We start from the raw sequence: 12,184 nt of genomic DNA, 5'->3' as shown, positions 1-12,184 counted from the left end.
AGGCTGGTTAATACAGGATTCGTGGGCATAGGCAACGATAAACTTTTAAGACTTGTTCAGCAAAGCATTTTGAATTCTTGCTTGGGCTTTGTAATTCACGTTTTTGCAACAAAAGATTTGGGTTATTTTAATGTAATAGAAACCTGTTCTTTATTCAATACCAAACTTAATATTATTTCTTATTTTATATTATTCTAGTATAATTGCTTGCATCCAACAGCCTTTAGTATACAGCTTTAGAAAACAGCAGAACTATATTAAAGCATAAAATAAGTTGCTAGTTTTGGAGTTACTGACACTAGCTGGGGGTATCGTGACTGGTGTCTGGAATTTTCTTTCTGTGACAGTGGTGCCTTATTGCATCCAGATCTTGAATGCCTTTCTGTGTCCAGGCTCTGGAGTTGAGCAAATGTGCGAGGTGGGGCTGTTGGGACAGGCCGTATCTGTCCTGCATTTGATAACCTGTGACCAGCTTCTCTCTGGCAGCTGCCCTGGGTTGTTCCTTTCACTATTTGGGTTACTTAGTTCCACAAATGTGGGATCTTTCTTTTCATCGCAATCTTCCCACAACTAGGCTGTACTAACAGGCTTTTAAAGCCTTCAACACCTGCAGCTAATTGAGTGATTGCCCACCCAGTGAGGATGAGTCATGCACTTTCTTCCTCGTGCCTGTCATTAACCAATTAAGCAGCCCCAGGAAGCCAGCACTCTGTAACATGTGTATCTGACTCCCATAAACACGTTTTACTTTAAATAGCCATATGGCAGATCACGACATCTGTGTAGTCCAGTACGGCAGAACATAGTGTATAGCCAAGCCATATGAAAAAGAGAAGAGAAAATGAGCAAAATGTAAGGATATCTATTGTAAAAGTACAAAATGATCATAGAGATGTACTCTGATACTTCGATATACATTCTTAAGGATGGAGCTCCTTCTGGACTAAGTCAAGGATTTCCCAGAGATCTTCACTCCAGAGATCCGTGCTTTTGTATGTTAATATGTCTCTATAATTCCCAATTTGCTAAGCCTGTCTATCACTCCAAAAGACCAATTCCCTGTTGAATCCTTTGACGTCAGTTTGCTTGTAGTAAGGATCAGCTTTCCTACTGTATATTGACGGGTCATTGACAAAATACACTAGACCAAACCTGTTTACTTAGCATATATCATAGTTTTTGTAAGCAGTGATTAACGTAAAGACTTGGTAAACATGCCTCACCTGTCTAGTAACTTCCAGGGCTCCTGCTCTGTAGAATATAACCATCTTTAGCCAGCAGCCATATCACCCTGCAACTCACAACTGGCAACCCACTGAAGCTAAGCAGATGTGAGCCTGGCCAGTACCTGGATGTGAGACCTCCTGGGAAAAACTATGGTTGCTGCTGGAAGAGGTGTTAGTGGGGCCACCCTGGGGTCCATCTGGGTCCTAATGCCCCGGTATGGTGACGGGGACACTATACTGTAAACAGGCGCCGTCCTTCAGATGAGACATAAAACCGAGGTCTTGACTCTCTGTGGTGAATCCCAGGGCATGTCTCGAAAAGAGTAGGGGTATAACCCCGGCGTCCTGGCCAAATTTCCCATTGCCCCTTACCAGTCATGGCCTCCTAATAATCCCCATCTCTGAATTGGCTTCATTACTCTGCTCTCCTCCCCACTGAGAGCTGATGTGTGGTGAGCGTTCTGGCGCACTATGGCTGCCGTTGCATCATCCACATTGGTGGTGGTGGAGGGGAGTCCCCATTACCTGTGAAGCACTTTGAGTGAAGTATCCAGAAAAGCGCTATGGAAGTCTAAGCAATTATTATTAATTATCTTCTTGTCCATTGCAGGTATAAGGATTACAGAGAGCCTCCGTGGTCTCCAAACGCATATGACTTCTCCAAACAGTATTGGTCGGTCCTTGCTGCACGCCTGGCTTTCGTTATTCTGTTTCAGGTAAAGTCTAACTTTGGGGGAACTGAATGTTTCCAAATGGGGGCAGTACCTCTTGGCACACTTGGATATATCTGAGGAGTGGGCAGTTTTCCTCACCATTTCTCAGTGCAGTATTTGAACGCGCTCCATTGTGCGAATGGTAGATGTGAGTGTATTATTTAGAAGACACCGCAGACGACGCAGTCAGTTGGCGAAAAACATCAGGAATCTGCAGTCAGATGAGCGTCAGTCAGGGGCAGGAGGAGCAGGAGGGAGATCTCCACCCATTTGTTTTCTGGCCTGGCGCGGGTGACGGAGTCGATTAGTCGATTCTGCCCGTTATCTTCCAGACGTGAGAGGTCTTCTGCCCGCCGAAGCCTCCTTGGTGACAGGTGTTCGTGCCGTCTCTGACTTTTGATGACTTTGATTGACCCGACTAATAGGAGAGGAAGTCACAGCGGTGGGGTTTAACGGGTCTACATGAGATGCTAATTGAAAGGGGTCCCTAAAACCCGCAGGAACCTCGTGGTTGAGGAGCAGGGTTGCCAACCCCTGCCCTGGGCCAGACTTCATCGCCCCGGGGAGGACATGATCTTGAGATAGGATGGTGTCTCGATTCACCCTGCCCATGCCACTCAACTCTGGAGAGAGATTCAGGGCATCACAGCTCTTTTATTGCATGTCAAGCCACCATGAGTCAGACACCTACTATGAACTGTACCGTAGGGAAAAAATCAAAAACGTAATGGGGAAAAGGCAGGCTAAGACCTCTGATCTGACCTGACCTTGCCTGTCGGTCTTCTTGCGCAGAACCTGGTGATGTTCCTGAGCGAGCTGGTGGACTGGATGATCCCCGACATCCCCAAAGACATCAGCGAGCAGATCAAGAAAGAGAAGACCCTGCTGGTGGACGTCTTCCTCAAGGAGGAGAAGGAGAAGCTGCAGCTCATCCAGAGCCTCTTCCTGAAGGACCAGACCGCCCAGCAGAAGGCCGGGGGCGTGCCGCGCCGCCACCGGGCGGCCAGCTTCAGCCAGTTCAGCCGGGAGCAGCGCTGCCAGCACACCGACGTGTGAGGGAGGAGAGAGGCCCGGCGCCCGGCGGCGCGAGCAGGATTATCTCGAGGACGGGGGGAAGGAGCTTGAGGAAGGCCCGAAAGCCTTCCACGGCTTGGGCGATCGTTTGAGAGGGCTGTTTTCTCCAGGGGACAGGTGCCAGCTGGGAGTCATTATCATTTTTTTTAAAAAAACAAAACAAAACACTGCAGGTCAAATGCACTATCGCTGATTTCAACCAAAGTCATTTCTTCACTTTTTTCGTTTATTTTTTTTTTATTTATTTCCGGTGGGCTGTGGTGGCTCACAGCAATAATGCTGCTCTCGGAGGAAAAAAAAAAAAGCATAACGTGACCAAATTTCTGGTGTGTAAACTCACAGAGCGTGCGACTTGGAGGAACGGGGCAAAGTGCCTCACAACGGCTGGTTCTGGATTCACCTTTGAAAACTGTCTAAATGCAGCGTGGCAACTGTGACTTCTAGCTAAAAAGGCAATGAATGAAAAACAGGCTTTGATGCTTTTTAAAGTAACGTACTACCATGCAAAGCAAACGTGTCGTATTTTAAAAAATGCTGTAGGGGATCTCATTATGGTTATCACTGTGCAACTTTACTAACATAACAAGGCCAAAATGCTTTTCAGGGTCGAGTTCTATTGTGTGTCTCTTCAGAACGCCTTGCAAAAAAAAAAAGAATCCTGCAGATTTAGTGTATAACCATTTGACTAGATGTCTATTTTCATTACAACAAACATTAAGTAAACTGAAAAACAAACAAACTCAGTACGACATGCCTAAAAAGACATTGACGTTATGCTAAGAACACCATATTTTGTAAGAGAAAAAAGCTCAAATCAATGCAAAAATATTAACTTGCTTTTTCAAAAGACAAATAAATGGAATTCTAAGCACAAGTTCCCTGGCTCTAATGTTGATGTTCCTTTAAAGAAGGGCTTAGCACACGAAAATTAAGGAAAGGAGTTATAAACAGTGACTAATTGTTTTAATGACTAATAAAAAATGCAGTACTGTACAAGGGTATGGGTTGTTTCAACTAAATATAAGCTTCAAGCACTTTTAGCACACCAGCTTCCACCTTACATTTTAAATACCTTTACACTTCCTTTGCAGTACAATGTGAAAGCTAACCCTGTGGGGAAAAAACTTCCATTTACACAGCATTGTCTTTCATGTCCTGATCTCTTATACAAATATAAAGAAAACATAAATCGTAGCGCTGAGACTCATGTACTGGACATGGATGACAGAGTATCCAGTGTTACTCCAGAATGAGACATCTATAATTTTAATTGAAGTTTTTTTTTTAAAAAAAAAGGCATGCGAGAAAGCGTTTGGAATTTCTCTAGATGTCTCCACATAGTCGTGCAGGATTGGTTGGATCTCAGGTGCACACGCTCTTGATTTGCACATTCAGTTTGCTAGTGCATCCCAGCCTGAGAAAGAATCCCATCCACTGATAGATGACTCTGTGGGGCTCTGAAGACAGAGGCACAGTGGAGGCTGAGAGTGAGTCTGTACCTAATGCTGTGCTGTGTTGAATACAGCTGCTTGTTTCGACTTGGTGACGCGTTTCGGCCTAATCAATGTGTAAATGTAATTTCCTCTTTTATGGAATATAAACAGCACCATAATTAAAAAATAAGTATATCTCCACTCATGGATTTGACCTTTTCTGTTGATGTGTTTATTTATTTCCATTTTCTAAATTTAAGCTTGGGAAAGAAACTCATTGATGTAACGTGGACGTGTCTGACAAGGATGTACATTATTAATCGGCGCACCCTCTCCTGAGCAGCAGCTTTACGTTGAGAAAGCAGGACACGTTGAGCTGCCTTTGTGATTAAGATATTACTACTGTAAGCTAGAGATAATGGTAAAGAAGAGAGAGCTGTATTACAGGGCAAAGTGTACATTGCCACACCTTGTCTGTGTTCGTAGGCACACGGTTCGCCCTGGAATTTATTATTGCTGTTACACCGGATTTATAAAGTCCTTTCCAAATCAAATAAAAACAGAATATTTTGATGCATCACTAATACACCTTCACGAATTGGGGAATGTCAACTTTTAAACTCATACCACTCATTTTTGACCATTTGTTAGCTGATTTATAAAGAGAATTGAAAGGTTTTGAGTTCATATCGGACATATTTTAGTATGCTAGTTTCATGGGGTTCTGGGGCTTGATTCTACTCTTTTTGCCAAACTTTTATATGTACTGTATGGTTTGCCCTATTTGGATTCAGTGCTTTTAAAGGGTAGTTTTTAGCAAGGTAGTGGACAATCAGACTAAACACAATTCCAGTATTGTAATTCTTAAATAGCATTTTTAACAGCTTTTTCCATTGAAAATGTTTTATGTTTGTCTCATTGTTGGCTTCACGGTTATGAACCTAAGTAAAAATGCTTAAGAATTCCATATCTAACCCTGCTTCCAAACCTATTTTTACCCTATTTCTCACGATAATGACAGATTTACACAACAGTGTAAATAGTTTTGGTTGTGTCAACAGCACCACTGAATGCAACAATGTCTGAGGTTTATTTGGTGAACTGGCAAACTAAGGAAAAATTTCACATCGGAATAAATGTCGCTCACTATTATGCCAAAAACATTTTCCTCCCATATTTACAGGAAATCAGTGGAGTGCAGAAGATTTATCACCCCACCTGCCTTGTCATTTATATTCATTGTACGTTTTAATTTTCATTCCAGTGAATTGTGGAGTCCCAGTACTGAACCAAACTGTACAGAGGGACTGTACAGGGACAAGAGGAAAGCAGGAGGGATTTCTTAGTTGTCAGATTGTGTCAGTCTTTATCCACAAAGTAGAATCTAATCTCTGGCAAATCCCGGGATGAAGAGGCATCCCTGCAGTCTGTCAGTGAAGAATTAGAAATGTGGTCGTCTTCTCCTGAATTTACTCTTATTCCTTGTCCCAACAAAAAAAGACGTGTTTTATAGCCATGTCCCAATCCACAGTGTATTTTCTGTTTAGATCTTTTGTGATAGAGTACTGTAGGAAATTGCTAATCGGGTGTTTACTGTAGAGTAAGAAGAGATTAAGGCCTATCTTTAAGGGCGTAGTGAATAGAGTACCTTTTAAAAGTTATAGTATAAAGACGTTGCATTCAATTTCTCTTGCATGTAAGAGGGCTTAAATCAGAATTCAAATGTGAACTTGGGTGAAACTGAAAAATGGTTTGGGTCATTGCTTCTACACGTCTGTGTTCAAGTGGAGTGCCTGGAGAGAAACCAGCTGCTAAATTAGGTTCAGCACCAGGCCCTAATGGACAGCTCCCAATGTGGTGTAGATGGTACAGTATTAAATTATAGCATGAAAGTTGTGGTTGATACAAGGAAAAAAACTCATAGGCACAGATTAGTGGCCATTAACAAGGCATTGAACCATATATTCCTTGATTTATACTGAAAGAAAAGAATGCTATGTGTTGTAGTAACAGGTGTGTAAGGATAGTAAATTTTAAAATCCTTTTTAAATCCAGATGTATCTTTATCTTGTTCCCTTTTTGTAATGTCAGTTCAGAAATAAGTATTATTTTCTCCATTTGCCTAACACTTTGGAAAGGTAAACACTCGGAAGTGTTATTAAAAATATTCCCCGAGAAAGGAGAACAGGCCACTATACTGTACTGTCCTCTCTGCTCCTTAAATCTAGTCACACCCTTGTGGTAAATTAAGATTCCCTTATTTTCAGGTCTTTGACAAACATATGTTCAACCAGTCATGCAGGATATCAGCCTCTCAGAATTGTTTTTCGATTTGACGTTGTTTAACATCACTTACTGCTAGGGCTTTGGATAGTCAAGCTTGTTACATGTTCTGTGAAGCATACTGTAATTGATTGAAACTTTTATCACAAACAGCTGCCATAGAGTCTCTCTTACCGTTATGCAGCAATTGCTTTCGATTATACAGTATGTATAATGTTGGCAAGCTTGTGCTAACACCACGTAAAATCCAATCGTTATGTTGGTTTTTTTTTGCCAGTAATGAGCTTTGGCATATGTATGCTGTTGAGAGGTAACAGACTGTTTCACAACATGCCTGGCCTCTTAAAATTCCATTCTCCTCGACATGCTTTTCGCCATCTGCCACCACTGTGTACCTTTCAGAGTTCATTCCTGAATGGGTCTCCGTTACAAACTCGGCAGGATGTCGACAAGGGTGGCACCCTGTCTTACAGGGTTTTGTTGCCAGACATGCCACGCAAGGCGTTATTAGTTAACGCATTTATGAAGCAGGTTCATTCTGTAAGCGCGGGGGGCCACTTTACAACAACACAGCTGGTAGGCTTTTGCAAGTCTGGTCTAACTCCCTTTGCATTGACGTGGGGGTGAGCTAAACAAGAATATGCTCTTGAATACAATGAGGACTGAGCAGGTAAAGACAGCAGTGATGTAATCTGTGAGATACATAGCAGAGGGCCTAGAAAATGTGCACATCTGACAAATAAAAGATGAGATTATATTTGTCGGGGAACATATTGCAGTGAATGGTCTACAAATCATGCTTATTGCTTCTGTTTCTTTTGAGATGATATTGCTTGCTGATCAGTATTATAGGACTTACACATGTACTGTATATACTTTTGCACTACAAATAATATCTAGATCTCAGGTAGAGCCCTGAATCCAATACAGTACCCTACAGCTAGAACTAATATTGTGTGAAATGGCATGCTGACAGGGTGGTATGTGAAATATGAGCAACCAGAACATTTCTGCTGTCATTCTGTTTGAAAGATTGCAAAAGTACAGCGTGATTGCACCATCAAACTGAAGCCAAATAAAATCAAAAGGAGGATGGCATTTTGTGGAATTATCCAAACACAGAAGCTAGCAGAAAAGACTGAAAACAAGCATTCCTGCACATCCATCTTCATTTGCTTTATAAGAACGGCACCTAGCTATTACGTTTGACAGGTAATACCTAGCAGGTCAGTGAAGTTGCAAATTGCGATTCAAGGGTATAATTATGGCTGGGTGTGGGGAGGAAACTAGCTGGAAGAAAATACCAAAACAAAAACTCATTTATGTGTTAATCCCACACAGGAGAACTGTGGGGGAACCTGTTCGATTGCGGATAGAGAATTTGTTGGAAACCATCAGTTTTGGATTTCTTGGGATTTAATTACTTTCGACTTTCCACTGTGCTGTCATAGAGACTTATTTGTCTTCTTTTTTCCCTATCTCATGGGTTACAGTTGAATTTCATTTACACAAGGCATTTGCCCGCACACTTTAAGAAGATTAGGCTCGGCCGTGATGATGAATAATATCCTGTAGGATCAGATGGTCGCTTCCTGTATTACACAACTGCCCTCGGTGTAAAGGGCACACATATTTGTGTTCCCAGTAGCTTAAAGCCCATGAGATGTGGACACAGGATGAATTATGTACAGAAAGGATAGTGGCTTAACCTTTCCTCCAAATGGCAGTGCTGAAGGGAAACCAGTGTGATATAGACGGTCATAATTTTCCAACACATTCCTATGAATGTGTGCCATTTCTTTTCTCCTCTTGTTTTTTGTCTTTTGATTGCATCATATCAGGCTTATCTTTTAGTGATTTTGAGTTCTTCCTCAGTTGGTACTGATTGTAGGAGCTTGATAGAAGACGGGACCAGTAACAATGTTCCAGTGCTTGATTCCTCAGTGGCCTCAAATCTGCAATCCACCTGGCTAGCCTGATGAGTCTCAACCAAGTCTCTCACTGAGGAGACCATCATTCTGCAGTAGGACTGAACAGAATCGGGCATTGAATTAGCTCAAGCCTTTACCCAAAGGCACCTTACGTTCAAAGCAATTACCGGAACTGCAAAAATCAGCTTACATGCACTAAATACCTAAAACTTTCAAATCCAATGTAATACAACACAATGGATTATATATGTTATGGTTTCCAAGACAAAACATAATCCAGTCAGGAATCAATTTTGGGATCAATGTCCCTAGACAGTCTAAATAGTTCTGCCTTTGCCCGTATGCTGCTAACATTCATTTAAAGTCACTTCCAGGTGAGATCAGGAAAGCCCAGGTCATCAATAACAATTAAAAAAAAATGTCTAACAAATAAGCCTATTCTTAATACCTTATATGTTCCCCGAGGCCTGGGTCATAAGCAATAATGCACAGTAACTTAAGTCTGCTGCTTTAACAGAGACCTAGGTCTATAAATGAAAAACTGAAACGTGGCTAAGGGTTGGATGATGGCGATGTCTATAAAATTTCGGAAACACAGACAGGACGGGACGGGTGGTAGTCTAATCATTTTCAAAACCAGAGCAAATACCTGGTTCTGAAGCCGCTCCAGACACCTACAACTCTCTGTGCAGAGAGCTGCTCCCTCTTCACCATGCTAAATGAAATCCTTCGAATTTGCAGTTCTAACCCCACAGCTTTGTTTTGCTGCTGAGTATAGGTCACCTGCAGGAGCATAGTTACACCATTAGGGTTTTGTAGAACCAGATAAAAGTACCTATCAATTGCCTCAGTTCTAGAATGAAGAACTTTCACTCCATTCACCAGCCTGTATGACAGATAAGATAAGATCACTTTATTAGTCATGTACAATTTCTTGTATTAGGAATTTATCTTTTCACAGACCCCCACCTTGCTCTCCATGAGACACACAGACAGGGAGAGAAGCTGGGGGTCAGAATGCTGGGTCAGCCATTTATACGGCACCCCTTGGGTCAAAGGCCTTGCTCGGGGGCCCAATGGAGTAGGATTCCTCTGCCAGCCGCAGGATTTGAACCGGCAACCTCCCAGCCACAGGCGCAGAACCTGAGCCACCACTCCACCCTGACAATGACCTGAGATCAGGAATCATCCTTATTAACGTCTCTTATTGGTCTTGGAAGCAGGCTCTGTTATCACCACACCTGCCACAAGAGTTCATCAAGGGGCCTCGTTTACCTGTAAAAAGGATCTCTGGGTGTCAATTAACTAATTAATTAGATAAATGGTGGTGGTTAGGTACACATTCTCACATGGGAGTAATTAGTGGTTTGAGAGTATAAAGGGCTTTACAGTGGGTATGTGGGGCTGTTTTTGAGCCTTTTGTCTTGGAAGCTATGAAAAGCTGATATAAAGCCTCCTGTACAATTACAACTGCAGCCGAGTTTCTTATGTGTTTGAGTGCCTGCAAATGTTTTGTGGTAATGCAATTCTGAGTTAATTTCATTAAGTGTTGGATAGCTTTCGCCGAGCAAAAAAACCTTTGATATTCGTAACCTTTTTTTCCTCCATATTTGTCAGCTGTTGTTCAGTCCTTTCTTTGCGGTTTACTCACCTGAGACCGAGACGCACGAACACGGTCTTCCCACTGCTGCCGTCTGTTTCCACAGCATTCCCAGAATTCCAGCCCCAAGCAGAGTTTCTCCCAGATGATCCGCTCTGAGAATTCTCTGGGCTCATCCTCCCTCCAGCTTCAGCAGACAGCTAGTCATTAAACCTCTCTAGGCCCCTTCTCTTTGGTGGCACCTGACCCTCCAGCAACTTTCTCTTGAGGAGACATGAAGGCTTTTTTTTTTTTTACTCAGGTCAGGGAGGTCCCATATTGTGTCCCAAATGTGGCTGACATTTACTGGGCTCTGAGCTGTCAGGAATTAGCTCTTATAAATCAAACTGTGACTTGCACTTTTTACTTGGACAGATTTACAGCTGTGCTCATTTATCTGATTTCTTTTTCCCAGGAACAATCCCTCATTCAGGGGAGTGCCGTCTCCACATTTCTATGCATCTTCCTCAACTTCAGTCTGTATTTGGAATTTTGATGTTTTCCTTTTTTTTTAATTTGGGTATTATATACTGAGTAGTGTGCACATCATTTAAGATCTTGAGAACTGTATCCGTCTGTGTCCTCGAAATATAAACAAGCAGATTTGTCGGCTGTCTTCTTAATATGTATTGATTCACTATAAAAATTAATTTCACTCCTTAAAGAGTGAACCAACCTGGACTTCACACACTCACACGGATAGCATCCAGGAGTTGAACTTGGGGCCCCAGCGCTGTGGAACAACAATACTGACTACTGTACCACCTGGCTTCATGTATGCTGAAGAAAAATAATACTCTAAGTGGTAGAGTTCCAAGGGATACTAAGCATGTGTCTTTTAGTTTCGAACAAACTTTAGTGCTGTGATCTGCACAGTCAAACTAATAAGGTACTTCAAGTCATAGGACATAGTGTGGTCAGTATAGCACTGGGGCCTGATGGTATTTTTACACTCATACTGAAGGAAATGAAGCATGATATTCACAGACCCATAGCTAGTGAATTTCAGCTCTCTTAGAATGGAAGCTGTACCCACAAACTGGACAAATTGCAAGGACCAATTCATAAAAAAATAGGACATAACTGAATTCAATAACATTAAAGACTAATAGTTTTACTACGGTGATAATGCTAGAATATGATAAAGCTAAATTAAAGGAAGACTGACAAAATGCTTTTTAAGAGACAGCAACGTGGATTTCGACAGGGAAGGTCTTGTTTAACAAACATAGTGGAATTCTTCAAACATATAACGTGGGCATTTGATAATAGTGATTCCTATGGAATAATATATATTAATTTCCAGATATGTTTGGTATGTTTTCCTTATTAAAAAGTCAGTTCTCAACTTAAAAAGCATAGGAAATTGTAACAGGACATATCAGGATGATATAAACCGGGTTAAGCTAACAATCAGATAAATGCATTCCTCACATTCTCATGAGGACATCAGGGAATTGGCTGCAGCTGAGGTTGCTGGATCCCTGTTTAAGCCTGAAGAGTCTCTCTACTGAGCCTCCTATGTTTCTTGGGTTAGTGAGCACTGAAGTGTCTCAGGGAGAGGTAGTTTAGGAGAGTTGTGTTATAAAAATTAAATACTTTGGTAAAGTTTAAACAAGGTTATGATGTGTTAGCAGCCTTGATTACTTTACTTGTTGGGGGGCTGGTAAAAAACGAAAATGAGGCTGAGCAGAACCAAACAGGATTGAGGAGGTGAGGGTCTTTCCACTGCTACAGGTTCAACGTGCAGTTAAGATTGTAAGGACAGGAAGCATGTGGAATATCAGGTAGGTACCCTGGGTTTATTTTCCTATGCTCTGGGTTGGTTTTCCATGTGTCCCCCTGGTATGCTGCTACCTGGGGGGAGGAATCTGTCAGAGAAACC

General features: G+C 42.0%; 1 protein-coding gene and 1 long non-coding RNA gene across 6 annotated transcripts in view; both read left to right on the top strand.

Annotated features, from left to right (window-relative positions):
• ano2b (anoctamin 2b) overlaps nt 1-4,647 on the top strand; it is a 124,598-nt gene extending 119,951 nt beyond the window's left edge. For all 3 annotated transcript variants that reach the window (XM_069192035.1, XM_015353303.2, XM_006633832.3), the window contains 2 exons: nt 1,837-1,942; nt 2,732-4,647. In XM_069192035.1, coding sequence (XP_069048136.1) covers nt 1,837-1,942; nt 2,732-2,995 — 370 coding nt within the window. In that variant the 3' untranslated portion in view covers nt 2,996-4,647. The remainder of the gene's footprint in view (nt 1-1,836; nt 1,943-2,731) is intronic.
• A 7,185-nt stretch (nt 4,648-11,832) lies between these two features.
• LOC107078095 (uncharacterized) overlaps nt 11,833-12,184 on the top strand; it is a 142,712-nt gene continuing 142,360 nt past the window's right edge. For all 3 annotated transcript variants that reach the window (XR_011190033.1, XR_001479090.2, XR_001479089.2), the window contains exon 1: nt 11,833-12,086. This is a non-coding gene — a long non-coding RNA (uncharacterized lncRNA). The remainder of the gene's footprint in view (nt 12,087-12,184) is intronic.

This window comes from Lepisosteus oculatus, chromosome 7 (assembly GCF_040954835.1).
Source record: "Lepisosteus oculatus isolate fLepOcu1 chromosome 7, fLepOcu1.hap2, whole genome shotgun sequence".
In the NCBI taxonomy this organism is placed as follows: Eukaryota; Metazoa; Chordata; class Actinopteri; order Semionotiformes; family Lepisosteidae; genus Lepisosteus; species Lepisosteus oculatus.
The sequence above is the reverse complement of the archived record's forward strand: the minus strand, read 5'-3'. Positions and strand labels throughout refer to the sequence as shown.